The 17,774-nt window shown below is 39.7% G+C and overlaps 1 protein-coding gene across 1 annotated transcript; it reads left to right on the top strand.

Annotated features, from left to right (window-relative positions):
• The first annotated feature begins 4,158 nt into the window (after positions 1–4,158).
• tnfaip3 (tumor necrosis factor, alpha-induced protein 3) lies at positions 4,159–16,080 on the top strand. The gene is made up of 9 exons (XM_066679769.1): positions 4,159–4,399; positions 5,911–6,254; positions 10,308–10,498; positions 10,718–10,859; positions 10,959–11,129; positions 11,222–11,402; positions 12,303–13,171; positions 13,556–13,752; positions 14,026–16,080. The coding sequence occupies exons 2-9, from the start codon at positions 5,948–5,950 to the stop codon at positions 14,284–14,286; spliced, it is 2,319 nt and encodes a 772-aa protein (XP_066535866.1). The 5' UTR covers positions 4,159–4,399; positions 5,911–5,947; the 3' UTR covers positions 14,287–16,080.
• Positions 16,081–17,774: the final 1,694 nt, after the last annotated feature.

A 17,774-nucleotide genomic window follows, 5' to 3' on the forward strand; every position in this document is an offset into this window, starting at 1 on the left:
ATTCTGAGTATGTTTCGTCACCATTTGTTAGCTTGTGTGTTTACGAAGTAATGCGTAAAGTACTGATGATGTCAGTAAATGTCACTGATCCAGTTTGTTTAGACAATGGATCCTCCAAATATTGAAAAGCATGAACGGAAATGAGGATATTGCTCTATTACTTCTCTGTATGTGGGTAATACCAAATTCATGAAATTGCATACTGCACAAAAATAAACACAGATTTTAAAAAAAGACAAAATATCACAGCTTCTACCAATATAATCCCTTCAGGACCATGGAGCCAAGGCTCTGACACAATGCATTATTGAATATTTAACAGAAAAAATAATTGAGCCCAATTATTAGAGAGAAATATATTATTTAAAAAAAAGTGATTTGTGCTTAATATCTATTTAATTAATAATTCATTCATTATCTGTAACCGCTTATCCAGTTCAGGGCCGCGGTGGGTCCAGAGCCTACCTGGAATCATTGGGCGCAAGGCGGGAATACACCCTGGAGGGGGCGCCAGTCCTTCACAGAGCAACACAGACACACATTCACACCAATGGACACCTTTGAGTCACCAATCCACCTACCAATGTGTGTTTTTGGACTGTGGGAGGAAACTGGAGCACCCGGAAGAAGCCCACGTGGACACGGGGGAAACACACCAACTCCTCACAGACAGTCTCCCGGAGCGGGAATCAAACCCACAACCTCCAGGTCCCTGGAGCTGTGTGACTGCTGTGCCACCGGGCCGCCCTTATATAATTAAATAATATCTATATTAGTTAAAAAGTTAAGAAACATCTTCCATACAACACATCAAAGCATGCAATGTTCATTCATGATCTGAAACTGCTTCATCCTGTTCAGGGTCGCGGTGAATCCAGAGCCTAACTGGAATCATTGGGCACAAAGTAGGAGCACACACTGGAGAACATGCCAGACATCACAGGACATCACACAATCACACTAGTGGAAACTTTTAATAAATCAATCCACCTACCAACGTGTGGTTTTGGACTGTAGAAGGAAACCAGAGCACCTGGAGGAAACCCACCAGGACACGAGAAAAACACACCAAACTCCTCACCAACAGTGACATGATGTGGGGTTTGAACTCACAACACCTGAACTCTAGAGCTATATGACAGAGACACTACCTGTTAGCATGCAATGTGAAAATAAATACATTTCATCATTTTCTCACTATCTAAGCCATATTAACATATTTTCTTATATGATACATTCATTCATTCATTATCTGTAATCGCTTATCCAATTCAGGGTCGCGGTGGGTACAGAGCCTACCTGGAATCATTGGGCGCAAGTCGGGAATACACCCTGGAGGGGGCTTATATGATACATATATTTTTTAATACATTTACGTTGAATAGCCTATTTGCATGTGGGCATGCTGAATCTAATATTCAGACAATTATTATGGTGACATTTTCCAGCTCTGTAGGATCAGTATAAGAGCTGATGAAAACACATGGGCAAAAGACCACTAGATGGTGCCTGAGGTTACTTTTCTTATCACTACAGTAGCACAAGTATTTTCAGTGACTATGAAAAGTCTATGAAAACTTTACTGGCCAGTGTTTCCCATTTGGAAGCCCCCTGCAAGTTCTGAGTCACACCATTCAACAGTGATCAAAGCATTCACATGCTGAATTCCCTGTTACAGTTGGGAAAATATGAAACCACACATTCAGACCATAGAAAAATAAATGTACCAAGAAAAGACCTGGATGGGATTCTTGAACTGAGATTTTTAAGTGATTAGACATACTGCTAGAAGACGACACCCCATATTATTAAAAGTAAAAAGGGTTCATCTTCACTTAAGCTTTGTTCTAAAAGAGAAAATAATAGTGTTTCATAGAAGGCCAGGCTGTGGAAAAACTTTTCTGCACCTCACAATGTTTTTTTTTTTCATTCTTTCTTTTCATCTCTGTCTGAGAATAACCCTGGGGAATTTCCCCTTGACTAAACCAAATGAGAAAAAAAGTGGACTGGGTGAATTATGTGAATCATATGTAAGTTCACATCCACTCTGAGGAATGTGTGGCACATTATATGAGGGAATAAAACGTGAGCAAAGTCTGAGACAGCCTGACTTAACATACGGATTTCACTACAGGTATGGACACAGCCACGGCTCCATAGGCTTCTCTGCACTGTGAAAATTTGCAGATTGAAACTAGATGGTACGTAGTGGTGACTCCTACATATTCTTTAACAGAAAAAAAGTGATGTTGTATCCCTTTAGTTTAATCCATTCAGTGTGACGTAAATTGTTATCTTTATAATAGATCAAAATGCTATACAACTTTTGGGCGCAGATGTAACATTGATATTACATATTACACATGTTCATAATGATTCAACTGGATGTGTGGTTAGTGTGATACAGTCATAAGTCAGAACATCTTCAATGTTCATGTGTGTAAAGTCAATGAAATGGGAAACAAGTATGAATGCAAGGCAAAAACATTAAACTTAAAGATAAAGAATTGAAGAGCATAAACTTTCAAGCTTGCCACATTCAAGAATTTCAGTTTCATTCTTTTTCATTATATATGTTTTGAGGAAATAAGAAACATGCTTTATTATTATTATTATTATTATTATTATTATTATTATTATTATCTCTTATATAAGATCTCCAACAAAAACACTTAATCTTATGTTTGAATAAACATAACTTAAACATGTGTTTCATGTGAGTTGATTGTAACATTCTTAATTCTTTATAAAATATAATTATTAATATCTTTACATTTTTACAATAACAAACAACTGGAATAATAGCATTGATGAACAAATTATGTAACAAAATCCCTAAACATCTTCTGAAATAAAATTTATTGGCCAGAAAGAGGCTTTTAAAATGGCTGTGTCAAATTTAGATTTGGTTTTTAATCTGTCAAGTTTTCCATTTAAATTTATATAGTTTTTTTTTTCATAAATTGTCTGCATAATTCAGTTGAAGAAATGTATCTGGACTGATTTGATATTAGATGCTGCATTGTAGACCAATTAACACAGATTACACAACTAGATAAATAACACAAATTTAGCCATTTTATTTTCTGTCCAAAATGCATGTCCACTGGGCGTTATGGATAGTTTTGTTTAAGACTTTATATTATGCTCATAGTTGGTAAATCAGAAATAATATATTTTCTTTGGTGACTACCTCACAGCAATTTGCATACCTCTTGGTCAGGATTGGCCTTTTAAAAAAATGCATTATGTAAACAAAATGCTACCATTTTGTGACGAACTGTATGCTATAAATGTATCATACATTTATATATACAGCGTCTCAGGAATCAGGCTACGTAATGGTGAATGTTTTGTGCAGATATAGCCTTTAGAGGCATTGTGTTTCTGACATCGGGTACTTCACTACTACTGTAATCAGTGCTGAATTGCCACTGTTTACATCTTAATGGAGTAGAACATTTGAGAAACTTGGGGATCATCTCTTTATGTAACCTGACATAAAAACTAGATGTTTTTAGTTGATTGTCGGAGAGCTTAATAAAATGTATTACTAATACAATGCCACATTTAAGAAAAGTTATAACACACCGTTTAGTGCAGAAGCTATAATCACAAATGTGCATAGAGATATTTGTGGTCCATCCTTGTTAAATTGTTTAGACATTATATAAGCATCCTTGACACTTTATTTACTGTTACGGCTTTTTGTTTGTTTTTGAGTATGTATTTTATATGTTAGACTTTTAGTCAATTACTAGCACCTATACTGATGTTTCATTTTCTGCAGGGATTTTGAGAACAACTCAGGGTTACAGCAGTTTCAACCAGCCGTTTCTTAGCGCCACCTAATGGTCAGGCTTTTTAACACAACACTAATATGATTTAAAGCTCAGAAAATACGCTTTCGGTTCTGTTTCATGTTATTCGTGACATTAAATCATTCGTACACCTGAGCAGAATGGATAACCGAATGTTAGCTGAGATGTAAACTATTTGTTTAAATGAAAACAAGGGCTAACAATAACGATGGGTGTGGCGAACGTTAAGCAGCGTGCCTGCGTCATCGTTTCAGCTCGTGACATCAGCGCGTTCAGCCGAGCGGGCTGGGCAGCAGTAATTGGCTGGAGCTCCTCAGTTGCCTGTGAAAGTGGAAAGTACCTCCGCGGAAATCCCCGCTGGCATTTCCTTGTTGACATCAATTCGAGGCGTTTTCTGACTAGATTTAGTCCTCCACCGAGCGGGTGTGCGTTTTCTGAACTATGTACGATGATCTCCGAGGCGGCTCGGCTCTGTGAAGGCGCCATGGAGCTTGGCGGACTGGAGTAAAGACAGAAAGACGGCGGCGGAGTAGAGCCACCAAGCAGCTTTTGTTAGTGGATACCGACATATTGAGCAGGTAAGAGAAAGGAGAAAAGCGCTAACCGCCCCTCTCCGTCTCTTTAGCTATCCCTTATAGTCCATATAATATAAATAAACCGTAAGACACTGGGTATTATGATGAGTAGCGGCTGGTCTGGTTGGCCGCGAAGCTGAAGTTGGTTCTATTTGATTTTTTTTCAGTTCCACCTTAAATGGTGCAGCAGTTACATTCTGTGGGTCTCGGTTGTTCTGCCACAGGCTGTAGTTAACTGCTGCAACATTTAAGGTGGAACGGACAATTAGACAGAGTAATCAGCTCCACTAGCCCGAATGTCACAGCTACAACATTTAAGGTGGAACAGATAATTATACCTGGAAATCAGTGTTGTTTGCAGAACGTTAACTGCTGCACCATTTAAGGTGGAACGGAGACGCCAGGTTCAGTCTCGCTGGCTGGCAGCCGTTGGCGGCTGAGTCTCAGTCTAAGCCTGATCCCCGCGGCTTTGACAGTCATTGTTTGCGAAGACGTCTTTTACAGTCAGTTTTAAAGAGAAATATAGTGTGAAGACCCGTGTTTTTTGTCGTCGTTGTGAATATGGTGTGTGTTGCCGTGTGCTCATTGTCTGTAACGGTCCTCTGAGCTGAATTACGTAATTGAGCGTCAGTCAGTGATCTGCTGCTTTACTACGGGAGGAGAGAAAGACAGAGAGACCGCAGCGGTCCCTATTGTTGTTGCCTGCGGGCTGTGATTGAAAAACACTCACAAACCAACGACACCCAAACATCTCCGCGTCCGTAATTGATTTAATCTCTCTGTGGGGAGACTGAAGATGGGCTCTAGTTATGGAGGTGATGGAAGGTATTTGAATAAAGTTGTCCTCAGACAACCTCAGTCGACCAAGTCTAAAGAGCCCCAGTCAGAGGTGTGCGATGATATCAAGAATCAAAATAATATCAGCTATATTCATATATAATTGATAACTGATGACGTATTTGAGAAGGTTCATTTCAAGATCATTAATGTTCCTTTGTAACAGTGGTGGATAAAGCTAACAATTTCATAAAAGTGTAACAGGTGAATCTTTTGTTTCTGTAATAAAGGATGTATTCATTATAATACACTAAGATCTTTCTTGAGCGTATACCATCAACATTTCATGTTATGAAAATAAAGTCTGAAAGTATACTGTAATGTATTTTGGAGAATAAGCATTTAGTTATTCTACTCCAGATAAATATAAAATATATATATATATAATTACTAATACTGATCCCTAGACTGAATGATGGCTTTGTAATTCTTAGCATTCTGAGGCAGCTGAGAATCGTGACTCATTGTTCAGAATGTGTGCACACTCTATTATGGGAAATTAGTAATCACTCTTTGCCCATAACACATATGATGACCTCTAGATAGTTGTTTACAATTCATTTTAGAATTGTACATGCCTCATGGGGCCTTTTCTACATGGAGATTGGTAGAATGGTTAAATTAGTTGGTGCATCTGAGTTTAAAGAAAGTCATTGTTGCTGTCCTTTACCCCACAGAGATAAATTGGTTTCCCACTTCATTCTCAAGAACACAATGTCCCAGGGTCAGAACTTCCTGCCCAAGTTCCTGTTTGTGAGCAACCTCCTGAAGGCCGTAAAAATACGGGAACGTGTGCCCAACGATGTGGTGAAGCCCTCAGCCAGCGGCGGCCTGGTCCATCACCTGAGGGGCATGCACCGCTACACGCTGGAGATGATCCGCATGAGCCAGTTCCCACAGGCCTTCCGTGAAGTCATCCAGGCGGCCATCTTGGACCGGGCCATGCAGACATCCTTGGAGCAAGAGAAGAGGCTTAACTGGTGCCGAGAGGTTAAGAAACTGGTGCCACTCCGGACAAACGGTAACACATTGTTTTTAGTTGGACCTTGAACATCTGAAATATAGAATGAATGTGCAAAATGTGAAGTGAAATTAAATGTGCAATTGTTTGTCATTGTACAACATACAATGAAATGTGGCTTCTGCATTTAACTCATCGGTGGCAGTGAACTCTCTCTCTCACACACACACACACCCACACACACACACACACACTAGTGCACTAGGGGCTGTGAACACACACCCAGAGCTGCTGGCAGCCATCCGCAGCACTCTGGGTGCAGTTGTGGGCTCAGTGCCTTGCTCAAGGGAAACTCAGATGCGGATTGAGGGAGGAGGACCATGCTGTTCCTTCACTCCCGGTCATCCGGTCATGGAAATCGAACCAGCAATCGTTCAGTCCCAAGCCCTCTTCTTTAACCATTAAGCCATGCCTTCCCTTGGACTAATGTTTAGAGAATCTGCTCTGGTGGCTGCTTTTGCTTTAGATGTTCTTCTATGAATATCTGTTAGCTGAATCTCAATGATATTATTCACTTTGTTTTACAGGATTAATCTGTTTGCCTCTTAAAGAAAGTATTGTCTGTGGAGCATACTGCCAGTGATTTTCTGGGTTGCTCATATTTTGCATCCGGAAAACAGCTCTTTCAATTAGACTGCAACTAATGAGGATGTGTTTATGAGTCATGTATAATATTTCCCACATCCCATTTGTGTAAGGCATAGATCCTGTGAATACAGAGGCTGTCTTTGTTTGCCATTCACAAAACCTTTGAGTCTCATGAAGGAATTTTGCTCATTTATCAGCATTAGATCTGGCTATTTTTTCCCCTTGCAGAAGCTGGCCTATTACATTTAAAACTGTCTTTGGTGAATACTCTTAAATACGAGACTGACTCGCTGAAGGCTTGAAAGAAATCCTTTTGAAACTCAGTGTAAGAAATGGGGCAGGATCAAAGTGTCAAATGTAGAGGAATAACTGTGTTACTCATACTTTTACTTTTTTTTTTTTTTTTTAAACACACAAATGTCTACTGCACCAGCTTATCAAACCTGGAGGGAAACTCTTGTATCGTCACAGTGACGTCCCCCCCTTCCACAGTCCTTGTCGTCTTGGTAGGGTTTGATTTTAAGGGACACATTGATGACTTGATCATTGAGGTCTTTTGAACATTTTGCAGTTAACCTTAGGCCAGACTATGCTACTGGCATAGGATGAGTAATTTTGCAAGAGGAAGCTTGTGTGTACATGGCCCTTTTGCTCCATTGTACAGTCACTAATTTTACAGTAACCCCCACCTAAACAACAGTGTCATGGAAGCTTATGTATTTCAGAAAATGACAGGTAAACTTTTCGGTATTTTGTCATGACTGAAACATTTCTGAACAAGGTTCCTGAACTGTTTTGGTAATGGATTGATAGTAATGGATTGTCTAAAGCTTTAACAACTATGCTGAATTACTTACAGTTTCTCTGTAGCATGTTCTATATTTCTGTGAAGGCTAATCATTGACTTTCCTGGTAGTTGACGCTTGTGATTGTAGTGTTAGTCCTTTTATATGGTTTGGTCTATAAAGCCTATATATCATTTCTTGATAGATCCTCTAATGAATCCGACATGTGGTCTTTTGAAAATGTGAAAGTGTTGGAATTGAACATGCTGCTTTGAATGAAAGACGTCTTCGAATGGAGGCCATTGGCTGCTGATTACTTGAATTCATCCCATCAGGTGACACTGACACAAGAGCGAGGAGAGCAGGACAATCCGTGATAGTGTCTGCGAATCAGACTCATTTTTATTTTGCATCCACATCCTGAAGCTACAACTGAAATAGTGATCCATGCTGAAAAGGATGTGGTTGTGACTGAGGGTCTGGGTATTTCCGAAAAACGGACCTATGTGTTTCATATCATTTTTGTTTCAGCCAACTAACATGCAGCTTGGTTTTGAAATTCTGGACATGGCATAAGCATTTTTGTATGGAATTGGTTTTCATTAGAATACATTGTTTCCATGAAGTGGACATAGTAGTAGTAGTAATAATAATAATAATAATAATAATAATAATTGTTGTTATTATTATAATTATAATTTAATCATGTCATTAATAATATATTTTCAAGGCCTCAGTTGAAAACAGTGTCAAGCTATGAAGCCTATGTCTCAGTTTATTCAATGTACTTGTCCTTTAAGAACAGTGACCGGTTCTGCTGGACTCATTTTATCTTTTTAAAATTGTAACAAAGGTTGTTTCATATGAACTACGCCATAGTTTCCACAGAACCACATTGGTCTCTAGTTTCAGTGATATTCACCTAAAAAACTGACTAAATATTCAACAGTGAGGTAGGATTTGGGTTTGGCCAAAGAAATAAATTATTTTGAATCCTGTTCAGGTTGGCTGCATGTACCAACCTCATCTTGTATTCAATTAAAAAATAAATAAATCTCCAGAGCCCCCTGTGATCATCTTGGAACTGTAAGTTGTTGGTAAAGCTGAGGTACACACATTCCTGTAGTGTGAGGCTCCTCCTCTTTGGAAAGTCCAGGCGCTCTGTAGCACAGCCCTGCTGTCTCTAGAGCAAACCAGGGGAAGAAAATGTTGAAGTGCTGGCCTTACGGCACTTAATCAGAGAGGCTCGCGTTCAAGGGAAATTCCTCTCTGTTGTGTTACAGGCTTGTGTTAAAGCAGTTTGTTGCCAGGCTGCATACACATGCTCATTCAAGTTGCACAACATCAAAAAAACCCTGGCCTTAAAGTGGTATCTAGGGCTAAACATATCTGCTGTTCACAGGAGTCTAGTATTTAACTCATTTGTAGATTTGGTGTTTGACGCGTCGAAATTGACCATTTTTATGTATAAAACTGTTGTGTTTTCATTTTCTTTGTGTCTGGTGTTTCCTGAACACAGGATTAGTTTCCTTGTATCTTTGTGACCATGTTACACTGAACTTCACTGGCCAATCAAGTTATTATCACTTTAGATGAGAGTTCATGTAAATACTTTTGCTGTTGAGCAAGAATGTTTTATGGATTGCATATATATGGGGTTTTGATGCTGACTACATATTTTACACATGTTGGGTTTCTTGTCAAATGATAGTAATTAGTTATTCATGCAAATTTTAGATGCCAAGTATGTCTTTTAACATCATTGTTCTCAGGACTTTGTGTACTCTGTCATTTTCTTTCATAACATAGCATCTTGGAATGTTTATGCAAATTCCATGCTAGGCATTTCAAACTGTCAAAACAATAATAATAAAGTACTGTATTTCTATATTATTACTGTACGCCACTTTTCTAATATAGGTACCATGACAGGTGACTATGTAAAGTCATATTTCCTCTTTTAGAGGTACATGGCCTCATGTAATAGATACCTCTAACAGCTTGGTGGAAATTCCCCAGTTCGTTTTTGTATCTCTGCCTGACAAAACAACTAACCAAGTCATATCTCTTAACGCCTCCAAAATTTTAATTTCTTAGCAACAAAAAGCAATATACATTCACTTTTATAGCTGCTTTGTCTTTTATAACTATAGTGTCTGGACTTTTTTTTTTTGCAACTTCTTTACTTATGACCTGCCTTTTAGGGTTTTTTTTTTTTTTTTTTTAAGTGGGGAGAAAAACACCCTTCTTTACGTGTGGAGGCGGTCTACAAAAAAGGCAACATTCAGACCGCAAGTTAGCTTGCAGTGCACAGACTCAGCATGTGCCCTTTCTGCTACATTTGATTCCAAATAGATAAAGTTGGTTAGGTTGGTTGTGTTGTAGGTTTATTTTTGTTTTTGCTTTTTTTTCCTCTCAAAGTTTAGCTTGATGTGTTAGTGATAAGGATTTTCTTTAATGATTTTTCATTAATTACAAAGGCCATGACTCCACATTCATAGTGTTCAGTGCATCCCTGACCTGGCAAATGCTTGTGATTGTTAAGGTACCTAAAGCAGATTTATTGCCCCACTGTTACTTTTTGACCAGTTTAAAAGTCTACATGACCAGTTTAAAGTCACAGCTATAAACTTTGTGTGTTCAGCTAATGAATTATGTCCTCTTCTGTGTGTTTTTCTAGGCGATGGAAACTGCCTTCTTCATGCAGCCTCACAGTATATGCTGGGAGTGCAGGACACTGACCTGGTACTCCGAAAAACCCTTTATGCCGTGCTTAAAGAGACAGACACTAGTAATTTTAGAGCACGCTTTCAAACAGAGCTGCTACACTCCCAGGAGTTCACCCAGACTGGCCTGCGCTACAGTACCAAGGTAGCTTTATTGCTCTCTTGTAGTATATATAAAATAGAGCAGCAGCCTGTGAACTTTAGAACTTTGAATTTTGAGTACCTTAGAGCCTTTTCACATTCCTACAATTTCAATGCAATTTGTTGTTACTGTGCTGCCTGGAGTAAATGGTTTTATATTCCTGTAGTGTATTTATAAATTACGTCCTGAGAAAAATGTCTTTCCATTTGTTTGTCTTTTCAGAACTGGGAAGAGGAATGGGAGAAAATAGTTGATATGGCATCTCCTGTGTCCAGCAGTAATGGACTCCAATTTGACTCACTGGAAGACATTCACATATTTGTGTTATGCAATATCCTGCGCAGGCCTATTATTGTCATTGCAGGTAGATTCCACATCCTGGGGGATATTGGTACAATTTGAATGATTAAAAATCACTAATGTGCCCTTGATATCCTTTTCAATGACTTCTGTTATTCAACAGATCAAGTGCTGAGGAGTATGAAATCAGGCTCCTCCTTTTCACCACTCAATGTTGGGGGCATTTACCTGCCCCTACACTGGCCCCAAGGAGAGTGCTACAAGTATCCAATAGTCCTTGGTTATGACTCCCAACACTTTGCTCCCCTCATCACTGTCAAGGATGGTGATCCAGGTATAGACCACACATTGTTACCTCTTGCTATATATTGATAGTTGACTATATTCATCTAATCATTATTGTTTTTTGATGTGCCCTCTCTTCAGAGTTTCGAGCAATACCGCTGATAAACCCCAGCAGAGGAGGCTTTGAGGAGCTGCGCATACACTTCCTAACTGAGAAGGAGCAGCAGCAGAAAGAGAGACTGCTAAACGACTACCTGATACTTATGGAGATCCCCGTCATTGGTGTTGGCTATGATCCCACACAGATCATCAGGGCAGCCCGGTAACTAGACAGTCACTTATGTCAGTGGGAACCACTGGTGATTCCCACTTTAAGTGCACTTATATTTTGTGTCAACGTTTATTTGAAGATGAGTTTCATGTTATAGGTTTCATGGACCTCTAAACTGATGTCTTGAATACATCATGACTTGCAGAGATTTCTAAACTTGGCTTTAAAGTAGTCCAGCCCTGCATAATTTGAGATTATGAACCATAATCCGATTTAACTCTTCAGAGAGTTAGATGTTTCTGTGTAGAAGTAGAAGTATTATAACAGAAAACTCCAATATTTGCATATCAGGGCCACTCCAATATAGGCAAAATCATACTTAAAAACATTTTCATGACTCTGGGTAGGCTCCGGTTACCAGTGATCCTGAACAAGATTTTATAAGCTGTTACATAAAATGAGGATTGTCGTATATCACAATATTTTAAAAGCCACACAATGCAAACAGTACCACATTTAAAAACTACTGTCAAAACTGTGGGTAAATTTAGGGTACATTTCAACATTTTACTGCATTATTAAACACAACTCATTATGTTTAATGTATTTACTAGTTGTGATTGTGGTTCACCACTGAACCTTAGAGACATTATCTACAATATATGTAGATAAATCTATTGTATTGTGAAACTATCATGATAAAAAAATTAAATGGTATCATAATGGCTGCATCTGCTGGAGAACCAGGGTTGGGGGAATGTTGCTTCAGTGTTCACTGCTGACCTTCATTCATTCATTATCTGTAACCGCTTATCCAGTTCAGGGTCATGGTGGGTCCAGAGCCTACCTGGAATCATTGGGTGCAAGGCAGGAATACACCCTGGAGGGAGCATCGTTCTCTAATAAAAATTTAATTTTTTTCCCCTCCTTTCTCCTTCTTCCTACAATCAGACTTGATGAGGGCAACCTGCCTGAGGACATGAATCTTATGGAGGACTATCTACAGCTGGTCAACCATGAGTACAAACGCTGGGAGGAGAACAAGGATTCTCTATGGGCTCCCCAGTCACAGCGGCAACCCCCTTTCTCTGTCTCCCAGTTGTCCCTCATTGAGATCCGCTGCGCCACTCCTCGCTGCACCTTCTACGTGTCCGTGGACACGCAACCGCACTGCCATGAGTGCTTTGAGAAGCGACAAGCTGGCAGAAAGCTGGAGGCTGTGGCCAATCACGTAAATACTTCCTCAGAGCTGGAGAGCCGTGGGAGGGCAGGCACTTCGGACCGTTCTGCAATGCCCAGTCCTCGCACTGCTCTGCCTCCGACTGCCCCCAGCCTGAGCCTATATAGTGAGACCCATGCCATGAAGTGCAAGACACCAGGCTGTGTGTTCACGCTTAGTGTGGAGCACGATGGCCTGTGTGAGCGCTGCTTTGCTGCGCGTCAAAGCCGAATGGCCAGCAACGGGCTGCCTCATGCCTGGGGACACACACGGGACCGAGAAAAGGAAAGAGATCGGGAGAGAGAGCGGGACAGTGAGCGCTGCAGCGCATGCCGACAGGAGGCCTTTCGGACATTCAATGGCCTCTGCCCGCCCTGCATGCAGAGGGCTGCTGTTTCAGAGCGGAGTGACCAGCCAGAGCCGAGGATGGACTGCTCAGTGTGGACGACCGTGAGGGAGCCAGAGCGCCCAGGCACCACTGGCCGAGGTTGGCAAACCCAGACAGCACAGCAGTGCAAGCGCTCAGGCTGCCAGTTCTTTGGCACCCCGGAAAAGCTAGGATTCTGCACCATATGTTACGTGTACTATCAGACCAATCACCGTAAGTGATCTCATTTTCATGTTGCTCAACCTCTAATGTATTTTATTCAGAAATATCTGATTTTATATATGATTACTGTTGGTGGTGGTAGCAGTAACAGTAGCAGTACTAGTAGCAATAATCGTTATTGTTGTATAGCTATAATGTCCATTCATTAAATCAATTCTTAATTAATTTTTATAAAATGTAGCAATGTAGTCAGTTTTTGTAAAAGGATATTACAGTTAGTATGAAACATAATTGTGACCAAGGCACCGCTAACCATAAAAGCTTCAAGCTTACAAGAGCGCTTTGGCTAGTACTGAGAAAAATAGTAATTGTAGACATATAATAATTTTCACCTAGTATTTGTTTATTAATTTTGGACGTGCTTTATTAATTCAGAAGCAGCTCCTGCTGTAGTGCAGCCCAGAAACACATCAGAAGCAGGATTTCAGAACCTCCGGTGCCGGGGACAGGGATGTGGTGCAGTGGGCAAGACCATGCTGGAGGGCTACTGCAACAAGTGCTATGTGAAAGAGCAAAGTGCCAGACTTACCCAAGCTGCTAGCAGAGGCTCTAATTCCCCTCCTCTAGTAATGGTGAGATTTTGATTGACCTTTTGTTAATATTGTAGAATTAAAGTTGTTCACTTTGTCCAGATTAGTTAGGCTTAAGCTTGATCCTGACCAATGATGTTAGCCCATATGTTTGTGCTATTATAGTTTCTATTTATTACCCATGATATGTCAGGGGAAATCCCTAAAATGCTCAAAGACACTATTCAGAAAGTAATTCATGAAGTTTCCATTCACAAAAACATTAGACCTAGTTACAAAAATGCTCTTTTCTTTCTTTTTCTTCCTGTCCTGCAGCGGGCCTCTAAACCACGTCCCCCAGCAACACTTAGCCAGACGCAGTGCCGGCGCAGTGGCTGTAAGAACTTGTCGCCTGGCTGCACCGACCTGTGCCCGGATTGCTTAAGCCGTGGGCAGCGAGAGGGCCGGCGTGCTCAGGCACCTAAAGAGAAGAGCAAGCAGCGGTGCAGAACGCAGGGCTGTGACCACTATGCCAACCAGGAGAAGCAAGGCTACTGTAATGAGTGTGACCACTTCAAACAGATCTACCGAGGCTGATTGAAAGCAGTTTTCTGTGCAAAAACAAGGGGACTAGAATCTGGCACCCCAAGGTGCATGAATACTTTGAAAAAAGGAATCCTACGGCTTATCCACCTGACCTTGGGTGGGGCTAAAGAGCCAGCTGGTGCTGTCGAACTGGTGATTACCTCTCAAGCAGTCTTGAACATTTTGTATCATGTGTATAGAACTGAGTTTGGAGGGGTTAACATAACGAAACTAAAGATACACTGGCATCCAGTCGCATACATCTGTGGTATCTGTGATTTATATTGAACAGGGTAATAGATTGTAAACAATTTATACATTGCCAACAAATTTGGGGTAAAACGACTTCAAAGGATTCTTGAATATTTCTTTTCTTTTATTTTGTTCCTGATTGTGAGCTGAAAACGCAGCGAAATTTGACCAAAGTTACTTAAAGAATGATTATGACCAAGCCAATGTACATCGCCACTGTGGACTGCAGTAAGCCAGTGGGGCCTGTAGAAAATACAGGAGAAAGAGCTACAGGGTTTCAGAGGCCTCAGAAAGACAGCATTTTGTAGTTTATTTCATAGGTTAAGTGCCAATGCAAGTTTGCAAAGCAGTGCTCCAATTTTATTTCCTGCTGCATCATTTGATGTCTGCTGGCAGTACGGACCTGTTGCCTTTTGAGATAGATTTTTTTTTTTTTTTCGTTTGTTTTTTCTTTCTTTCTTTTTTTTTTATTTTTTTATTTTTTTTTAGATCATCATTGATCACTTTTTGTGCCCTGCTCGCTCTTGAAATGATTATTCACCTAATTTTGCCTTGCTAGACTTTGTTCAAGTATCTTTTTACAGGCTATGGCACTGGACCTTGTTGGATTAGTTCTAACATTCTTGCGTAGCTTAAAATGAAAGAAATTCCGAAGTGCAATAAAACAGGTTTTCCACCACACCTCCTTAAATGACAGCATGTGACCACTCACATAAGAAGCAGTCAAAATAAAGCTGAAGGGAAATGCCACACCAAAAATATGTGCAACAGAAGTGTCAATAAGGAGGAACCATACCTGAAGTGAAATCCCCAGCATGATCAATGCTGTGTCTAAAGAGGAAAAAAAAAACAGTGATTAGAAGGTAAACGCACCTGTGTGTTGTACACACCCTCTCCTAGATCTGTGAATACCCAGTCTGCATTTTTGTCTTAATTTTTGCAAGGGTGCTTCAATCCCTTGACTGTACTTTTCTGCTACATTCACATAATGCCTCTAGTGCGTACATTTTTTTTTTGTGCAAAAAAATGTACATCTGACTATCGATCTTGAAGCTCACAAAAGACATGAGCATGGAAGAGTCGTTGGCTTCAGTGGCTTTGCCGATAAAAGAACATCTGTGTAGTACATTCCCATTCCTGACGTCTGATATTGTGGTAACACATATTACTTGCGGTGACATATGAGAAATAGAACCATATGGGCCCATACGCAGACATGTGCTTTAAGCAAATGACACATTCGAGAACTATTTGCAATCAGATTGTGAGTAGGAATTTGAGTGTCTGCTATTCTACTACTGGATCTGAACTCAGTTCAGATAATCACAAATTTGCACAATACTTAATAAGCTGCTCTGGAATTAGTTGAGGTACTTCTGACTTTCTTCTGACATAGTGACATTCCAACTATAGACCTAGAAGACAAAATACAAAATTTGTGCAAACTTTCATATAGAGTATTGTATGAAAACTTTGTTTTTTTGGGAGGGGGAGTTATTTGGTATTTATTCACAGCAAACATTATCTGTATTGTGTTTGAAGAATTATTTATATGTTGTTCAAAAATAAATTATTTTTAATAAGAAAATTTACACTGGCTTCCTGTCTCTTTTTGATTATCAAGAATGTAGTGTTTACACTCACTGTGAGCTGTATTAGAAAATCCTTATAAAATGAGACATGGCTCCTATTTGCTGGTGGAGCAAGATACTGTAGGTGATTTGCATGAAAAGATAAGCTGCTTTTTTTTTTTTTGTACATTAATTATTTTAGACATTTAAGTGTGTCAATTACAGTTGACTTCTATTTTGAAAAGTAACTAAATTTAAAAACTGAATGCCCCTCTGACTTCTGAGGGATTCACAGTTACTGCTTTTCATGGTAACCACAAAGATCAAAACTAAGCATTTTGATGCAACCTGTCAGAGGGAAGTGGGTGGAGATGTGGAAAGGGTTTTTTTTTTTTTGGACTGGGCTCTTTTTTTTGTTATAATGGTTGGGAGGCAGGCAGTTCTGTTTGAGAACGTATTTGAGGCATTTATTATTAGTTTGTTATAACATTTTATAATTATAACATTTTAGACCACTAACAATAACCATTAACAAATTTATATTGGCATTTGACATTTACATTGATATTTTATGGCAGTTTTGAAATTATACTGTTTTAAGAGACCATTATTGTATTGGATCTAGTTCTGAATTTGTATAACTTTACAACCTTGCTATACTCTCAAAGGGAAGAATGTGTTTGAGACACTCTAACATTAAGTTATCACTTTAACAGCTGACAGAACTGTTGTTCTGTCACACCGTATAGTGAAAACTGATACTAAAACTCATTTACTGCCAGGTGACTGATATATTACTGACATTCACAGCAGGGAAACCACTCAAACAAAAGTTTCATTTTAGCTCTTTACAGTAATGTGTTAAAAAAAAATCTCAGAAGTGATGACTTAAGTCTGCATTTTTTAAAGCCATTCTAAAATCCCTGGTTTCAGAAACAAAGGAAGTCTTGACAGAGAAGCAGAGGTCTGTGGAGCTGTGTGTCATTGGCCTGAGGAAGTTTTGTGACCACGAATTACAGCACATATCCTTCTGTGATTCTATTCTCTCTTCTCCTCGGCATTTCTGTCGGTAATTTCTGCCACTCTTTCTAACAATTCGATTCTGAAAGCCAGCCCACGGAGCCAACTGGTTCAAAAAAGAACAAAAAATGGAGGCAGCCCCTTCCTCAGACTGAGAGCTGCACACTGACTCACAGCTGGAAAGAAAAGAGTGTGTGTGTGTGTGTAAGTGTGTGTGTGTGTGTGTGTGTGAGGAAGGAGGAGGGAGGGGATATTTGTTGTGAGGGAGAGCTGACATTTCAGAGGTGAGGGGGAAGAACCTGTGGCTGTGTGGGCGAACTGCAGCCTACACCCTCCACACTCCTGAAATAGAACATCATGCAAAGCAGCATAATGCTCACACAGTGAATGTAATATTCTAACATAGCAAACACACACACACACACACACACCAAATTGAGGTGCTGACCCACCAAATCATTAAATTATCTTATTAGTGGGCACTAGGCCATTTACTACATCTATTGAAGTCCAGAAAGACTTGAAGTTACGTATTTTTCAGTACTGAAAATAAGAAAACAAATTATATACTTGTTATGTACTTGTTGAAAAATTAATATACTGAGATGACAAGAATATTAAGTCATGCAAAAAAACAACAAAAAAACCTTGCAGTAA

Source organism: Hoplias malabaricus, chromosome 8 (genome assembly GCF_029633855.1).
Source record: "Hoplias malabaricus isolate fHopMal1 chromosome 8, fHopMal1.hap1, whole genome shotgun sequence".
Taxonomy (NCBI): domain Eukaryota; kingdom Metazoa; phylum Chordata; class Actinopteri; order Characiformes; family Erythrinidae; genus Hoplias; species Hoplias malabaricus.

What these genes read in the sequence shown, in the direction of transcription:
- tnfaip3 (XM_066679769.1), top strand. Translation starts at nt 5,948, where the DNA reads ATGTCCCAGGGTCAGAACTTCCTGCCCAAGTTCCTGTTTGTGAGCAAC. An exon ending in TGTCAAGGATGGTGATCCAG is followed by an intron (nt 11,130 to 11,221) that starts GTATAGACCACA and finishes CCCTCTCTTCAG; the next exon opens with AGTTTCGAGCAATACCGCTG. An exon ending in CAGATCATCAGGGCAGCCCG is followed by an intron (nt 11,403 to 12,302) that starts GTAACTAGACAG and finishes TCCTACAATCAG; the next exon opens with ACTTGATGAGGGCAACCTGC.